The following is an 18,430-nucleotide window of genomic DNA, read 5'->3' on the forward strand; positions in this document are numbered from 1 at the left end:
AAGTAAGAGCTTTTGCAGTAAGTCTCGTGTTCCAGCTCTGCAGCTAGCCAGCTCTTCTCTGCTTTTTCGGCCAGGGTTTCTTCTATGCAGCTGTTGCACTGTGAACCATCCTTTGGTGTAAATTTACTGCCTATCTCCAGTTTGACCCTGGGGCTCGGGAATTCACTTACACAGCAGGTGACTTATCATTTCAGTTGCATCAAGACCTCTAAGCTCATTGGCAAGACCACTGGAAATGGTTACATGTCTAAGGATGGACATGTTGATTCTTTCAGGCATGCTGCTTTTCAGATTAAATTCTACCAAGCTGGATACCGTGCACACAGGTACACCCCAACAGGGAAGGCATTTTCCAGAGTCCTTGGAGAGATGCCATTGGTTAACTTATTGCAAATACAAATCCCGTCTTTTGCTGACTTGCCAGTTCTTGTCTCTGTTCTGCAAAATGTTTTGGGGGCCTGGTGTGTGGGAATATGTTCTGCATATGCTCAAAGACTTTCTGTTTGCCAGATGTTTGAGAGATAAAAACAGTCATGGGGCTGAGTGCTGGCTCGAAGGAAGGGTTGCGTTACGGGTGAGTGCAGTACAAGATCAGACAGCTCTTTACCAATCAAATCATGCTGCATATATGAAAAACCAGAGTGACATTTGAGACAAAAGGGGAGGAGACATAATCTGACATTTCTTGCCTTGTACCAGCTGTCTGGGTGCAATAGGTAGTACCGGCAATCTAGCCCTTGCCTGAAGCAAGAAGAATAAAATGTCCCAGCGACAGCTGTAATTGTGAACTTGGCTAAGGATGCTCTCTTACATCAAGGCATCAGTGGATGTGGTCCTCTTGTCAGATTGTTGCTTCCATGCATGACTAAATTCAAGGACACGTACAACGATCATTTGCTCTTTGACCATTGAAATTAAATGTGTTACTAGAGCTCTATTATTAAATAATTTTTTTACAAAATGATGCATCGTTGGTATATGACCCCTGAAAAATTGGCTAGAATGTATAAGGGTGCCCCAAATGTATCTTGGAAATGTGCTAAACAAGAAGGGACATTTTTTCATATGTGGTGGACATGTAAGAAAGCAAAGAGTTTTTGGTTGCAGATATAATCATCGATTCAGAAGAATTTGAAGATTAAAATTCAGTTGAAACCAGAGACTGTTGGGAATAATGGACAGCCAGTTGGAAAAACGCTTTGGAATTTTGTTTCTTTACTTTATTACGGCAGCAAGAGTACTTTATGCACAAAAGTGGAAAACTCCAACATTGCCTACAGTGGAGGAACGGTGGATAAAATTTTTGGAGTTTGCATCAATGGCAAAACTTACTTCATTAATTAGAGAAAGGACATTAGTTAACTTCTTGACTGAATTGAAACCGTTTATAGGCTTTTTACATGAAATGGATAACAAGGATTTGATGATATCTGGATTTATGGATTAAGAAACATGAACAATAGAAAAAAGAGGGCTTTTATGATTAACCTAGAATAAGTGAGACTCTAGAAATGATACATATTTGTTGCAGAGAAAATTGGAACTCAACCTGTTGTGTAATTTAGGGTTTAAAAAAAAATTATACCGTAACATAATAAACCATAACATAATAACTATAAACAATAAACATAGAGAATAAGAAAAAACACAACATTCTAAACAGAAGACACACCAACAATACATAAACAAGTGTGTGTGTGTGTGTATTGTTGTTTATAGTTATGTTATGGTTTATAGTTTAAATAAAGAAAATTTTACCCCCCCCAAGAAATTAAATGTGTTACTTTAGCAAGAGATTCCCCCTAAGAGTTTAAATTCTACTGTTCAGCTAGCTGCCATTGCATACCCAATCAGCAGTTAAAGCTACCCCTCCAGATTTTATTGGGCTACTTGGGGTTCACACCAAGAGAAACTTTGCTCTGGAAAGCTTACCGACCAGGCTGTGGTCCCGACTGCAAAGGACTGTGAGCCTCTTCCAGGTGTTCCCCTTTTCAGATCATATATGGCTTGACCTTAAAAGCTGCATCACTGGACTTTGGCATGCAGATAGAGTTTGGTTTCTTGGACTATGCTATCAGGATGAGTGACTTCTGGCAAAAGATGGCCTGCACCTCATGAGGGCTGGGAAGAGCGTGTTTGCTAAGAGCCTTGCAAACCTAATCAATGGAGTTTTAAATTAAGTCCTGTGCGGGAGAGAGAAAAAAGACCAGAGCAAAGCAGTTAGCCAAGTACAGGGCTTTTTTCCAGGGGAAACGCAGTGGAACGGAGTTCTGGCACCTCTTGAAAGTAATCACCTGTCTGGTGGCCTCGCCCCCCTGATCCTGTTTCCTCCCCGTGCAGATGCTTTCAAAGCCGGCAGCTTTTTTCAGCTGACAGGAGGGGGATTCTGCTCCCATCAGCTGAAAAAAGGCAGTTTTAAAATGCTGTCAGCTTTTTCAGCTGAGGGAGAGGGAGGAGAGACCCCCCCTCCCCTCAGCTGAAAAAAGCAGTGGGGCATTTGAAAGCAGCAACACTTCTTGCCACAAGCAAAGTGTTGCTGCTTTCAAAGCTGGCAGCTTTTTTCAGCTGACAGGATGGCAAGAAAAGTGCTGCTTTGTGCTTCGATGTGCTCCATAAAGATTCCCAAATCTCTAAGGAGCATACTGAAGCATTTAAGTATCCAAATCCCAAAGCGGCTTGCCACTTGAGAGTTCCACCATCTCTTTTCCCAGAAAAAAAGCCCTGGCTAAGTATAAGGATAAAGAACGTATATGACCAAAGACAGAGCAAGACAGTGAGGGAGATACTAGGTTATTTGCAGGGACATAGGGAAGCAAGTAGCATGCAATGCTTGCAGTTTCTGATCTCTTTATCCTAATGCATTAAATATGGGAAACAAAGAGGATGAACCGGAAACTCAAATACCTGAAGGAAAAGTAGTGGTGAGATTTGCTGGGATGTGATTCGTGATTGAGATATAGGAATTGAAAGGTATGCTTTCTTCAAAAGAAACAGACCCAACAGAAAGGGGCAGGAGAGTAGTAGTATATGTCAAGATTACTGAATGTTGTAAGCACAAAAGGTGGGAGAAACAAAAGTGATAGCATTGGAGCAGTACACTGCAGAATGCACAATCAGCTGGAAGACGTTTTCCCATGACAAGACAGAGACCTCTCAAATGCAAGACTTAGAAGTAATGGGGCTTCAGTAATCTTGGTATCTACTGTATCTATTGTATCTATTGTCAATCTAAACGCCCCTCTGTTTGGAGATCGGGGGCGGGGCCACCGGCCATGTGACCATTTTTGCCGAGGGCGATTTAAACTTTAAAAAACTCCGCCCTTGTTCCAGCTGACCCAAAGTGACGTCATTGTGCAGTCTTGAGTTCCACCACTGAGTTCCACCACCTCTTTTCCCAGAAAAAAAGCCCTTGTTCAAGGGGATCTATTTGGTCTCTTTGGACTTAATCTGGACGAACAGGTCGGAGCTGACTGATGAAGTTAAAATGGCAGAAGCCTTGTGAGGAAGTGACCGTATCGTCTGGGAATTTGTGGCAGCACAGGATATAAAAACTGAACACACGTCAGAAATGTACCCTAGACATTAGAAAATCAGTTTCAAAAAGTGGGAGCTCAAGATGAATGGGAGACTCTGCACAGTGAAATAAAGAAGGCACAAGACAAATGACAGTGAGCATAGCTGAGTTAGAAACATGCAAGTTCAAGTCTCCAGGCCAGATAAGGTATATCCCAGTAGCATTCTGGTGTTATTTTGGATTTGGAACCTCTGGTTCTAATCTGAATTTTTTAAGAGAACATGTGAGGTGGCAGAAAATTGGAGGTGGGCCAATCATCAACTGACCTGGAATCAACAGACCAATCAGATTACTGGCGATCCAGAACACATTAATAAGCTGCTGGTCTAGAAAATAATGCTGTGACTCTTGGGAGCCAACATGGATTTGTCAAGAATTAGTCAGGCCAGAGCAACCTTATCTCCTCCTTTGATAAAGTACTATGTTGGGAATTCTGTGGACAAATAGGGCTGTATTAACAGCCGCAGCAGCATGGGATACAGATCACGGGAAGTAACAGTTCTGTACTGGTCGGACCTCCTTTGGAATGCTGGGCGCAGTTCTGGGCACCGTATTTGAAGAAGGAAATCAGTAATTTATAGTGCATCCAGAGAAGGGTAACTAGGAAGATTAAGGGTTTGGAAACAAAGCACTATGAGGAAAGGTTGAAAGAGCTGGACATATTTAGCTTAGAGAAGAGTAAGGGGAGAGATGAGATGGAGCAGTTTATTCTCTTTTGCCTCAGAGGGCGGGACTAGAATGGAGGAAATGAAAGAGAGGTAGGTTGCAGCTAAATATTAGGAGAAATTTCCTAATGGTAAGGGATGTTGAACAGTAGAACAGACTGCTTTGGGAGGCTGGTGGGATCTCCTTCACTGGAGGTCTTTGAGCAGAGGCTGGGTGGCCATCTGTCAGGTATGCTGTAGTGCCGTCTTCCTGACGTTCAAGCTCCCTTCCGACTCGATGCCAGCCTCTTCTAGGAGGACACACACTAGGGCCATCCCAGAAGAGTCACAGAATGCTTTGTACCTAGACAGGTAAAAGCAACTCCACTGTTATAGGGTAGCCATCGGGAGCAGCCACTAGCACACCCTTGCTGCATGTAGTACTAACAATGAGGTGAGGTTGCCTGCATTAAAATCTGATCAGGATTTTCTAGAGAGTGAACACTTATCTGAACAGTAGATTAAGACTTAATCAAAGTCCTAAACCAAGGTAAGACAGGAACAGCAATGCCAGAGTAGAAGGTGGCAAGCAGGCCACAGGGTCCCTCTCGCCAAGAGCTTTGCATGAAGCACAGCAGGGGAAAAACGGAGAAGCGAGTGATTCAGTAATCCCAGTGGCATCTTCCTTGGACTGGATCTATGCTAAACTGAGTAGAACCCAGGCCTTACAAAAAGTGAGTTTAAAAAAGAAAGGGAAAGGCACCGCTCCTCCTTCTTTCGAGGATAACTTAATGCACTTAAAAGCTGTGGCCTTTACAAAAAAAAAATAGAATTGACAAAGAGATCCTTCCATAGCTTCTTCTTGGAAACAGTTTTATTTTGCATCTGTCATGAACTGCTGTGGAAACTGTATAGGGCAAACTGAAGGCTGAGAAAAACACAGTCCCTGCGACGGGGGAAAAAGCAGAAGTGGGCGTCCATGTCATTTCCCACTGTACTGAAAAGTAACAACGAATGGTAACAGACATGGAATTCCCAAACCGGGGAGAGAAGTCAGACAAGAACCATTATTCCAAACCTCCCACTCCAGGAATTGTGGCTCGAGGTCGCCCCAGTTAGTGATAACAGGGACGTTGTTCACACTCTGGCATCAGGGAGGCCTTTCCTCTTCAGCCTGTAAACGTCCTTGAGTAAATTGCCCGCTTCAGGCCTCTCAACTCAATAATGGGGACAATGAATAACAACACAACTACACAGTTTAGAATGCTAGATGCTGCTGTATAGAAAATATAAAAAATAACTGTTGTTTTTTTTAAAAAGTCTCTCAGTCAAGTGTTTCGTGTTGGCCTGCCAACACCACACGAACCTGAGTATGTCAAAAAGGATAGCACCAGAGACGTTTCCGCTTCTCCTTCCTTTAAATGCTGCTTGGTCGGACGTTTAACAGAGTGGCCTAGCAGGTTCCTCCATCGCAGTTCGGGAGGGAGGCAGCCTCCCCCTGGCACCCTTGCAGGCCACCTGGTGAACTTAATAAGACCACCTGGTAACGAAGAACTTGACTGGAGGGAACTGCGGCAAGCAGACACGCTCGTCAGCCCAGACTGGCTGGGAAAGGCCTGCTGTGCTGAACGTAAACAGCCTCCTCGACACCCTCCCGGTCTTCCCTGCTGAGCTGTTGGGAGGAAAGCCTTCACCTCCGGGAGGCACGTTCGTTCCCACGATCCCGGGGGCCGTGGCCATATTGATGACAGGTCTGGCAGCACTGCGTGCTGACGGTTGGCAGATGACACCTTCCGAGGAAGAGCAGAGTCTGGCAGAAGCTGAACGAGAGACGGTCCCGCTCACAGACGAAGCCTGAGGCAAGAACACAAAGGCAACTTGGCGACACTCTTTGCAATGTTTCCTGTCCTCCATGCCCCCTCCCCTTTCTCTGCCTTGTTTCTTCTCCGCTCTACAGCACCGTTTCTCTCTCTGAAGCTCATAATGGCCTCTCTCCTTGTCTCTCTGTGCACCCTTCTCTTTCTCCACCCCAGCCTTTTCCCTTTGCACCCCTCCTTTTCTCTATACTTTCCTCTCACAGCTAAACTACATGAGACAAATTACATGAGGACGCTCAAGTTAAGGGAGATGCAATGTTAGCGTAGCATAGTAGGGAAGCGTAGTTTGAATTCCACCGCTCTCTCTACAGAGACAGCAAAGATCAATCCTCAGAGGGTTTGTTAGTTTCACCTCTCTACAGAGCCCTCAAAGATCACTTCTCAGACGGTTTGTTAATAATAGATAGATCCTTTGGGGAGGCAAAGAGGAAATTATCAAACCCTCTGAGGAGCAATCTTTGCCAGCTCTGTAGAGAGAAGTGAAATTCAAACTACGCTTCCCGGCTCCCTTCACTTGAGCATCCTCGTGTAATTCATCTTGTGTAGTTTAGTTCTGAGTTTTGTTGTTGAAGGCTCTAGCTCTGCTCTGTTTCTGCCACCCCAGGACCACATCCTTCCCCCCTTTGGTGACAACAGCACACAAGGTGTGTACGTGGAGGCGGGATGGCAGCAGAAGACTGAATGAACAGCCCCAGCTCTACCATGCACTTCCAAGCACACCACATGCAAGACAACAGCAGCATTCTCCCATCGCAACCCTGCTCTTGATGGAGTTGTGAGAGACTCGGTCTCTCTACACAAGACATCTTACACGAGGACACTCAAGTGTAGGGAGATGTTAGCCAGGAAGCATAGTTTTAAAAGACAGAGCCGGCCAAGATCGCTCCTCAGAGGGTTTGTTAATTTCATTTTCACCTCTCCCCAAGGGGAGGAGAAATTGACAGGGCCTTCAGGGAGGCGAAGATGAAATTAACAAACTCTCTGAGGAGCAGATCTCTGCCGGCTCTGTCTTTTAAAACTATACTTCATGGGTAACATTGCATCTCCCTACACTTGAGCATCCTCATGTCTCATGTAGGAAGACTTTCATGTGGGAAAGGGTTGCCAAAAAATACATAGCAGATTTCCCCTGGGGGCTACAAATACAGCAGGGCTTACATTTTGCATACAGGTGGATCAAAGCACATGTTCCCCAAGAGATGAATGCTGTAGGAGATATAGTTCTAATTAACAAACTGGAATTAACAAACTCCTTTCCATATGGCCCCAGAGCTGGGTTCAGGGGGAAGGTTGCCTGCCTACTGCTGCCATGTCTGTGGCTACATGACCACACACAGTTCATCTCACATCTCTCCATGTGAAAAGGTACATTAAGAAGCAATGTTAGGCTGGCTAAAAGTAAGGGGTCATGAGCAGCCACACCACGGAGATGAATTAGAGAATCATAGCAATGTCTCCCATTACGATGCTGACTGAACACCCATGCTGAGGTCATGGTTGGTGCCTCAGTTTCAACCTCACCCCGCCCCCCTACAAAGCACATCACTTTTGCCCCCACCATGCTTGGCCATCTCTGAATCATGTACAAAGGTGACCACGCAAGCCTAGGAATTGGGGAAGGGGTGGGGTTGGGGGGGGAAGAGTAAGGGTCTGTTTACTGGATGAGGGAAGCCAAGACCTCCCCCTCCCTTACAGACTACCTCATCCTCATTCCTTGGCAATGTAGTCACAACTGACCCCAGTTGCTTTAACTACGGCCTGTTTCTAATCTTCCTATTGAAAGACTCCCAGGGAGCCTCCTCCCCCACTTTACTTTGGGTTGTTAAGCTTCTCAGAGAATTGCCCCTGTTGGGTCTCTAACAGGTTGTTCTTTCATTGGGTTATGTGTGTGTGTGTGGGGGGGGGGGTCAGCTCACTGAAGAGATTGGATAAAGGGGCTCCTATCCTGCCGACAGATTATTAGTACTCTTCCCAGCCACCCTCCAGGCATAGCTCCTCGCCTTGTTTTTGAGATTCTCAGATCTGTTGTGCATTCTACATGCCTATAGGCTGATCACGCAAACAAAGGATTTGGAATGTCCCAGAGACCGCAGTACCCAAAGAATATCAGATTTCAGGCTTCTAGTCCTCAGGACAGCAGTAAAGAGTAGGGTTGGGCGGTGATTTTGGTAGAGAGATCCACAGCATACAGTGCTGCTCTACTCTGGATTTCTCAGCAGGATCAAAGGGGGAAACATCTAAAGGCCTGGAACTCTCAGCCTCCCTGCTGGCAATGAGCTCCTCCAGGTCTCATCTTGACAGTCCAAACAGTGTCTTGGAGCAGAACCACAAGTGACAAAAGGCACAGGTCGGACACTTGTCAGCTTCCCTCAAGTTTTGATGGGAAATGTAGGCGTCCTGGTCTCGCAGCTCGGCTCTCCGACTGCTGTCCAATGGACTTTTCAACTGTCACTTGTCCAACATTCCGCCAAGCGGCCTACATTTCCCGCCAAAACTTGAGGGAAGCTGGCAAGTGTCCAACCTGTGCCTTTTGTCACTTGTGGTTCTGCTCTTGGTCAGACAGATGTGGGGGGGCAGGTAGGAAGGATACGCCGTAAAAAGGAAAACCATCTGCAGATGCACAAACCCTCCCTCTGGCTTTCCAGGGAAAATTTTGTAATGGAAAGGCAGCCCCCTCGCTCATATCAAACTCAAGGGCAGGCTCAGGCCGTTAATTTTAGGCTCAGAAGCAGGTAAAGTCATCTCCCGCCCCCTCCTTCGGTAACTGGACGTCTGCTCAGGAGAACGACTGCCTGCTGCTTCTTCCTGAGCTTGTACTGGGTTTCCCAGGCCTCTCTTGGGAAAGAAGCCGCAGCGCAAGAGAAGAACCCAGAAGCAGAGGCTCCTCCTTAAAGGAGGACTGGCAGAAACCGAATTCTTGGCCAGGTGCCCAATTCCTACCTTCTGCTTTCTTTGGGGCTCAGAGTTCGCAGTCTCATCCCAACAGTTCTCAGTATCTCATCATGCATTTGTGCTCAGCCACCCACCAACCCGAATTAGGCAAACCACGGACTGGGCGTTGCGCATCCATATTCAGCCCAGGGGCGCCTTTCTCCCAGCCCTCGGCTTTGGGCTATAAGCCTGCAGCAACTGCTAGTGGGCCAGTGCACCTGAAAAACTTTAACCACCCAAGTACAGAGAGCCACAAAGAGCAGCAGGACGGGACAGCAGAACACAGCAGAGTATCTGCCCGCTTTGGAGGGTTCCAAGTAGGATACTGGAAACGGGCACTGCTGGCAAGCCACTCAGAGGCCTCAGAAATTGGACAGCGACCCATCTACACCCTTCAGGCCACAAATGACCTGTACCCACCCTAACTCTGCTGCTTGGACATCTCTGCAGCCCAAGCGCAACCCCTCTGACAGTAAAGAAAGCAACCAGGTTTTTTCTGACCCAACGTATGGGCTCAGCTAACAAAATGGCGAAACATCTCACCTTTCAGAAAGAGACTGGGAACTCTTTGGAGGCGCTTGAGCAGCCTCTCAGGAGGGAATCCCCCCAGTTTCTCAGGTGTGGCTCTCCGAGATGGAAAAGCATGATTCAGCCCAAATGATTTCAACCAGGTGTTGCAAATTCAAGGCCCTCTTGCTGTCTATGCTGGTTGAGGACTCCCGAGAGCAGCCATTCCCAGAGCACACGGAAAGGCAGGTGGCCAGACCCCGAGGCTGCTGCATTCACTCCTACATACCAGGATCTTGTCCTGCGTTGAAGGATGAGGGGGACTCCTTCCTCTCTGCCTTCCAGATACGGAGGCCACTGAAAACCTGAGCAAGATAACTCTAGGGAGATTGCTACTGTCCACCCAAGATTCTGCTGCCATCATTCTGCGAAACGCACCACAAAATGGACAAATAGGCCCAGCAGCTTGGCAGGCATGTGGGAATGTGAATTTGCTGGCGTGGGCATAGCTGCCGGTGCCAGACAAATAACTTGACAATGGAATAAATGGATTTCCAGTGAGCAGCAGGTGGCTGGGCAGAATCTGTTCTCTTGTTTGCTTGAGCCAAAATCGGTGGCTGACCCAGCAGCACCTAACCAACCACAAAGCATCTCTCAAGAAAGGGAAGTTCATGTTGGCCTTAGGAGAATCAGCCAAACTAGCCAATACTTGGGTTTTATAAGGCAGGAGGCTGAAGTGGGGCACACAAAGGGATGCTTACCCCTCCTCCTGCAAGCTGCGTGTCCTACCCAAATCCTCTCTTGCCAGACTCCAAGAAGGAAAGCGCCTTTGGGGGAAGTGATTTTGAGCAGGAAAAAACAGGAAGGAAAGGAGTTGGAGAGACCCGTCCCCTGCCGTTCCTTCACCAAGATTGGTAGACTCCTGTAGCTACCACTGTAGTAAGTGGAGAATATGGCAATAATATTTGTGCAAAATGCAGCTCTTGGAGAATCTCCAGCTTTAAGACTAACCAACTTTACTGTAGCACAAGCTTTTGAGAACCACAGCTCTCTTGGTCAGATGCATCGTCAGCTTTCGAGAACCACAGCTCTCTCGGTCAGATGCATCTTCAGCTTTCGAGAACCACAGCTCCCTTGGTCAGATGCATCGTCAGCTTTTGAGAACCACAGCTCTCTCAGTCAGATGCATCGTCAGCTTTCGAGAACCACAGCTCTCTTGGTCAGATGCATCGTCAGCTTTCGAGAACCACAGCTCTCTTGGTCAGATGCATCGTCAGCTTTCGAGAACCACAGCTCTCTTGGTCAGATGCATCGTCAGCTTTCGAGAACCACAGCTCTTTCGGTTAGATGCATCTTCAGCTTTCGAGAACCACATCTCTCTTGGTCAGATGCATCGTCAGCTTTTGAGAACCACATCTCTCTTGGTCAGATGCATTGTCAGCTTTCGAGAACCACAGCTCTCTCGGTCAGATGCATCGTCAGCTTTTGAGAACCACAGCTCTCTTGGTCAGATGCATCGTCAGCTTTCGAGAACCACAGCTCTCTTCATCAGATGCATCTGACAAAGAGAGATGTGGTCTCGAAAGCTGACGATGCATCTGACCAAGAGAGCTGTGGTTCTCAAAAGCTTATGCCACAATAAAGTTGGTTAGTCTTAAAGGTGCCACTGGACTCTTTTCTGTTTTGCTACTACAGACTAACACGGCTAACTTCTCTGGATCTATTTTTTTAAAGGTTTCTGATCTCTGTAGCTGTGAAACATATGCTTGATATTGTTCAGGCTACGAATACAGAGGGAGGCTGAAGGAATGGCTCCCCCATCGCTGAATCCCTCCTCCCCGTGTGACCCTTTATCATTGGCAAGCATCTTATATTCTGGGAGGTCTGTGGCTGCAACCATTACAGCTTTATTGGCTAGACTGACAACCCTCAAAACTAATGAAATGTTATGCGTAAATTGTTTGTAGGTTTCCTTTGGGAGTTCTAATAAGCATCTTGGGTAACTCCGGAGGTCTGAAATATTGACTCATTTAAAGAAAAGTTACAGTCTACTAAATTTACTGTGGTTCTGGGACGGGGGTCATTAGTCCAGTTTGTGACATGGAATTTCTCAACTGGACTGCAGGAGGGGGACTCTCGGCATCTGGGAAGGCAGAAGTCAGCTCCCTGTTATACACACACCCCTAACACATGTTATTAGAAATGTGATTTTCTTAAGGGTTATATTGCTCCATGCCAGATAACGATCAGCAGAAATCCCACAAGGCTTGGAGGAATCATTGGGCAATATGCAGAAGGCTTAATCCTCAGTCTGCTGCATTTTCTCAAAAGGTTACAGAAACAAAATCTAATGTGCACCCCTTGATATTCTTTGAGGGGGGTAACGCGCTAGACCAGGAGGAGACCTGTTCATGGATTTCCCAGTTTTTAAAATGGGGAGGGGGGGCAGCTCTTTTCTCCCTTTTGGGGAACTCTCACCTAGAACTGCTGTTCGCCGCATGGAGAAAATATTCAAGCGCCATCGGAGTGTCTGTTTTCTTTTGCAAAGCAGAACTCAGCTCTAAGAAGTAGTAGATTAGATACATTCATAGACACAACATGGCATATCCTCTAATCGGGATGCTCTCTGATGTTTTGGCCCCACCTGCCGGAGCGGCTGGCTCTTTCTCCATGTTTATAATACCTTCCTAAGCCAAGTGAGGAGTGGGAGGCGTGGCCCGTGGATAGGGTATTGCACAGGCTGCCCTTAACCACAGATCTTTTGGGGGAGGGGGCATCCAAACAAGGACAGGAAGTGGGCATAGAGAATGGAGCTGAGAGTCCCCTTGTCAGAAATGACAAGGACTCGCCCACCCATCTATGTACTTCCATCCCTTGGTGACTGCAGCATGTGTGCTGATTTGCATGTGAGAATGGGCTCTTGTGGGTGCAGCAAAACTTTAACCATCAATTGACACCAAAAGACATTTCTGGATGAGTGCTCACAGATTCATCCGCCAGACTCAAGAGTCTTCTGGATGCTGCGTAAGAGACAATTTGCTTGGATTTTTACTTATGGCAATATCTGTCTGCGCCACTGTCAGCTGCCCTGGACCTTCCAAACGGGGTTGGCTGCAAGCACAAATGCTTTTCAGGGTAGCACTTCCAAAGTGGAGGACGGTATCTCTGCACCCCTCCCCAAACAGCATCAGCCTCACTTCTAATGCCTTCAATGAAGCCGGGAGCTCCAGGCTGTGAAGGCCTCCTCCTTCAAAAGCCCACAAAGAAGGAATTCTATCACGGGACATTTTAAGCAAAGATGACAGGTTGGTCATCTAGCTGAGCAGCCGCTGAGCTGTAGCTACTTTCTTCCTTGAGTCGGCAGGAAGGAGGGGAGGAGAGGTCAGCCCCACTTTAGCGCTCAGAACAGATTCCTGGTCCCAAATGCAAACAGCTCTTGTGATCCACAACGGGTAACGTCACCGCGCCCAGGGCTGCAGCGATCTCGCTGCACCATGCGTTAACCACAGTTTGCTGCAACTATGTTCCCCCTTCCTCTGATCTCCCACATTATGCATTTGGACAGAGAGACCAAAAGGATAATAATAAGAGAAGATTCTCTGTGGCTAAGACGATTAGCTGTATCTGGAAAAGCTGCAGATCTAAGAAAACAGATGGGAGAAGGGGGGGGGGGGCAGGTGGTGTGTACCTGGAGGGAAACGGGTTCCCTGAACCTGGAGACTACTGAAGTTTGCTTAAACGCACAAAATGAACTCCCTTCCTCCCCTTCAACTTGCTTATAGACTCCCCCCTGCAAAATGAGCTTGGATTTTGCAGAATGCCCATTGCAAAGACCCATCCCTGAAGGAAGAACAGTGCCTTGGCTCTTGCAGCCAGGAAACACAGCCACGGAGCAAGCCGAGAACACTTCCAGCCTCCTTCCCCTGCTTTGGCCTTTCGTGATCATCTTCGTCGGTCTTGAATGCCTTTGCTGCCCTTGGGAATCTTGCCAGCTTTCTTCACAAAGAGCTCCTCTTTGGCTCCTCAGATTAGGCCCCGCTTCCACTCGTGGCCTTCCAAGGGGTTCTTTGTGCGGGAGGGTCTGTCTCTAAGCACCTGGGAGTCCTCGAGCACGAGACACCCACCACAACATTCCAGAAGATAAAAAACCCGTCAGAGGTTCGTTAATCTTCTGATTAGCCACACCGAGTGAGATTACTTCTTCCTGCCAGATGTTCCTCGCTATTTTTAGGAGAAACGGCCTATGTTTCACACAGTACACAAGAGGAGTTTGATGCCTGAATGGAGCTATATTCTTGCCCCCCCTCTGTTCCTCCAGCTGGCCTTGCGCAGGAGCACGGCCCTGCCGTTTCACCCGTTCTTCCTTCTACATTCCTCCGAGTCCGCTGCACCTTTTCCCCTTCCTAATGCTCTGGGCTGGGGTTTTGCAGCAAGAGACTTGTTTTAAGGCAATGGTAACTGGTGGCCTTGCAGCATCAGAAGGGTTAATGGCTCATTCGCCAACGGCCTGGGATATGATACATCCACTGACTCCTCTGGATGGGTCACCTCCCTCCCGACCTCAAAGACAATGGCCTGGGAGGCATTTCTTTCCATTACTTTTTAACCGTACAGCTGCAGGATATCCCCAACGTGTTACAAATAAGTTCACAAACACGCAAAATTAATATGTTCCACTGAATTCATTACAAAATGAGGCAGGCAGGCAGGCCAGAGTTACAGAAAGAGACCTGCCAGGTGGGGGGCAACCCTACGCAAACAAAGCATATGATTTGGGTCATTTTGATCCTTGAATTGTGGTCTTCGATAAATGTCTCACGGCTCTTTATCCAATTTAGCTATTTATGTACTGACGGACTGCAGCTGCTTCACCTACCCCCACCCCCACTTCCCCACCAACCTATGACTCCTTCCTGGCATTCTCTACGATGATATTTTTACTACCTTTCCGGCCCCTGATGAGAAATGGTTTTATTCATAGGCTGGACAGAAAATTCACCGTGGATTGACGTCTGCACGATTTTGCTTTTTTAAAGGGTGGCACGATGCACACTGAATAATGGGAAGAAGACTGTTAGGAGGTTCAAACGTTGCACGAGGACACACTTAGCAAGCCACTCTGTTCACGAAGAGTGTGTCTGATCCAGATCTGCAGCCAAGCTGGCTTTTTAAGCTCAGGAATGCAGAGTTGGGGCTTTATTCTGGCTTGGTTCCTGCTGCTGCTTCACACCCTCCCCAAGTTACACTTGGCAAGAACAGCATAAAATCAAAATCTCTCTCCTGTCGGACCTCCAGCTCCATCCCACATCAACCAAGCAATTATTTATACTCTGCCCAGCAAGGGCCTCGTCTCTCCACCCTCGTAAAGACCCCAGAATGCTCCCTCCACACACAGAATCATAGAATGGGAACGGACCTCCACTGTCATCTAGTCCAACCCCCTACCCAATGCAGAAATCCACAACTACCTCCCCTGACACACGCGCGCACGCACACAGTGACCCCCTGCTCCATGCCCAGAAGATGGCAAAACACCCTCAGGATCCCTAGCCGAACTGGCCTAGGGAAAATTGCAAGCTCACCGTAAGGTGGTGATTAATATTATCCTGGGCATGTAAAAAGGGGCCACGAGAACTAAGCACTGACGTAACCCTTCCTGGCGAAAGAGGACAAAGCCAATAGATCTGCAGGTTGCTTAATCACCTACGCTCCCCAGCTGGTTTCTTACACAGGCATCTTTTTCACAGGCCCTAGAATTAGTGGAGGGGAGGGACACTGGGGAGAGAGGCATTCCAGGCGGGGAGAGCTCCTCTGCATAACCCCCATTCCCACCCCACAACCCCGTTTAAAGCTCCCTGCTGCTTTGTCCTTGGAGGTAAGATGTCATGCCTCTGCGCGAAAGCTACCTACCGTTTGAGTCAGTCACCTTCCCCACTTCAGAACCCCACCTGCTTGGAAAGCCCCACACCAGGAAATAGCTGTAAATGACCTAGCCAGCATGGGCTACCACATGGAACACGGATTTTCCCCACCAAAACACATGTGTGCTTAGCTCGGTACAAGGAGTACAACCTGTCCAGGCAACCCAAGGCTGACTCGGGCCCTACTGCGCCATGTCTCCAAGTTTGCTTTGCTTCAGAACTCCAAGGGCAAAATATCGGTCAGGAAACGGAGATTGGAGAATTCATTGATTTATGGTAAAGCAGACGGGCTCCGGGACGGGGATGAGGAGATGTTCAAGTGGGTCCACAAGCTAAAAATTGGGGGAGGGGGGCTATAAATGCATCCCCAACACCACAACAGGGTTGTGTGCTAGTGATGAGTACAGGAGTGGAAATGTACCAAACAAAGCTTCCTGCTCTGCCTCCCCAAAGCAGCAGAAACAAAAGAAACACTGCACTAAGATCGAGAATAATGGATAGAGCAATTGTGTATCAAATTATGTATATAAATCTCTGAATAGATCCAGAGGAGTTGGCCGGGTTAGTCTGTAGTTGCAAAATAGTAAAGAGTCCTTTAGCACCTTTAAGACTAACCAAATTTATTGTAGCATAAGCTTTCGAGAACCACAGCTCTCTTTGTCAGATGTAACCATCAGAACCACAGAAAGCTGTGGTTCTCAAAAGCTTATGCGACAATAAAGTTGCATCTGACGAAGAGAGCTGTGGTTCTCGAAAGCTTATGCGACAATAAAGTTGCATCTGACGAAGAGAGCTGTGGTTCTCGAAAGCTTATGCGACAATAAAGTTGCATCTGACGAAGAGAGCTGTGGTTCTCGAAAGCTTATACTACAATAAAGTTGGTTAGTCTTAAAGGTGCTACTGGACTCTTTACTATTTTAAATCTGTGAATGAATCCAAAACTCAGCAACCCGTTTCTCTACAGCCTATGCTCTTAGTATTACAAAAAGATCTCTCAATGACTCACCCAAGGGACTCCGTTACGTGCCACAGGCTGTGCTACTCACCTGACTCACTGTGCTGGCAGCTTTGGAGGCTGCACTTCTGGGTCTTGTCTGGCCACTGCTCATGGTCACACAGGCTGCTGTCCTCTTCTGCCTCGCCCGTCTTCACATTCATGCACTTCACCTGCCTCCGCTGGATGCCCCCACCACAGGTGGCCGTGCACTGCAAAAAGAAAAGCGTGCAGCCCATTAGCAAAGGGTGCGTCATTCCCATTAGCAAAGCTGCCCAAGAACTGGATGCTTCTTTGGGTTTGTTCCCACTAGGAATTCATCCCGTGCCCTTCAAGGCTGCTCACCTGCCCCCAGGATCCCACCGTCCACTTGGTGCATGGGTGGGTGTTGCAAAGTCTTGTATTATTGGGTCGAAGGGCTTCGTCGCACCTCCCGGGCTCTGGGCAGGTCACCAGACGCTCTTGCTCCCCTCCTCCACACAGCTCAGAACACTACCCAGACAGAGACAGGCAGTTGACTAGAAGAAGGAACGTATCCTACCCGTTCTCTAGGGGCTAAAAGCCACCGTGGGATCTCGGGCTTCTCCACTCTGTGAGCTTCCCACAGACCGGGACTGAAGCTGGCCTGGAGGCAGCTGGTGCTGCCTTCTCTTTGGCTCATCTCTCTGCTCCAAGCCAGATGCAGAACATCTGCATGCCAGCTGGCTTTCTCACTCTGGCAGGAGGCAACAACCGGATTGGTCCCGTTTCCTGGCTAAGCCTCTGCTCTAGCCAAGGTTAGCTGTCCTTAAATTTTGTTGGCCATGAAGCTTTCTGCAGGAAAAGCTCTGAAAGACTGCTCAGGGCCACAGGAAATTCTGCAAGCTTATATGCATTACACCTTACCCAATTTAGTTCCTATATAGCTCAGACCTTGAAGGCTCTGGTTGAGCCAAGACTTTTAATTCACTCCTCAGCTTGCAAACTAAGCAGAGGATGCCTGCATTCAAAGAAGACAGCAAAACAAAACTGCAAATCAATACCGCAATACTGCAGGGCTCTGTGTTGCATTATGTTAAATAATTTTGCTTTAGAACACAGTAAGAAACACAACATGGAAACGTCTATGCTTCTTTTCTTGCACTTATTTTCGTTGCTCGTGTTTATTTTTAAGCTATCCTGGTTGACTCCTTGCTTGAAGACCGTTTTATCAGCATCCTTTTAGGCTGCTCTGTTTTATGACCTGGGTTGCTTTTACTAGCTGTTCTTACTGGATATTTTTATTGATATTGGTTTTATTTGTTCTTAGTGGTATAATGTGTTCTTTATTGTTTTTCTTGTTGTTTGCATCATTCAGTTTTACTGTTTTAGCTTTGAGCTGCCTTGAGCAGGTCCAGAGAGGCACCATACACTTTTTAATGAATAAATAAATAGAGGGGACTGGGGTTGGGGGCTCCAAGATCAAGGAATGGGGCCTATATTGCTACCTGTTGGATGCTCAGGGATATAGCTACAATGCCGAAAGAGAATCTGATGCAAAGAAACACCACCTGACAAGCCAGGAGGGAGCCAGACAAAATAATAGAACTTTTGGTTCCATGTAGAAAGTTATGATGAGGAGAGAGGGGAAGCACTAGGTTTATTTATTTATTTATGTCATTTATAGTCCACCTTTCTCATTGAGACTCAAGGCAGATTACGTAGTGTGAGATCAGTACAATCAGTATCAAAGACATTTCCATAAACAATGTCACAGGATTTTACAAAGACGCAGCATTAGCAAGGATCCTATACAGAGTTGAAGAACTGCTGGAACAGAACATAATCAGTTCTAGGACTGACATTAGATAACATGAAGCACAGGTAGTATATAGGAGTACATATTCAAAGCAACAGATAATATGCAAGGCAACATAGTGGTGAAGTCTATGGTCCCTAACCCATCTGAGACCCCCTCCCTACAATACTTCCCTCCTATCTGAGTAAAAAGCCTTTTCGAATCA

The 18,430-nt window shown here is 47.2% G+C and overlaps 1 protein-coding gene across 2 annotated transcripts in view; it reads right to left on the reverse strand.

Annotated features, from left to right (window-relative positions):
- Positions 1-1,205: 1,205 nt before the first annotated feature.
- The window catches only part of ADAMTS7 (ADAM metallopeptidase with thrombospondin type 1 motif 7), a 71,268-nt gene continuing 54,043 nt past the window's right edge, over positions 1,206-18,430 (reverse strand). For both annotated transcript variants that reach the window (XM_055002816.1, XM_055002815.1), the window contains 3 exons: positions 16,794-16,940; positions 16,501-16,660; positions 1,206-6,072 (listed from right to left, as the gene is read on the reverse strand). In XM_055002816.1, coding sequence (XP_054858791.1) covers positions 5,909-6,072; positions 16,501-16,660; positions 16,794-16,940 — 471 coding nt within the window. In that variant the 3' untranslated portion in view covers positions 1,206-5,908. The remainder of the gene's footprint in view (positions 6,073-16,500; positions 16,661-16,793; positions 16,941-18,430) is intronic.

Source organism: Eublepharis macularius, chromosome 18 (assembly GCF_028583425.1).
Source record: "Eublepharis macularius isolate TG4126 chromosome 18, MPM_Emac_v1.0, whole genome shotgun sequence".
Classification (NCBI taxonomy): domain Eukaryota; kingdom Metazoa; phylum Chordata; class Lepidosauria; order Squamata; family Eublepharidae; genus Eublepharis; species Eublepharis macularius.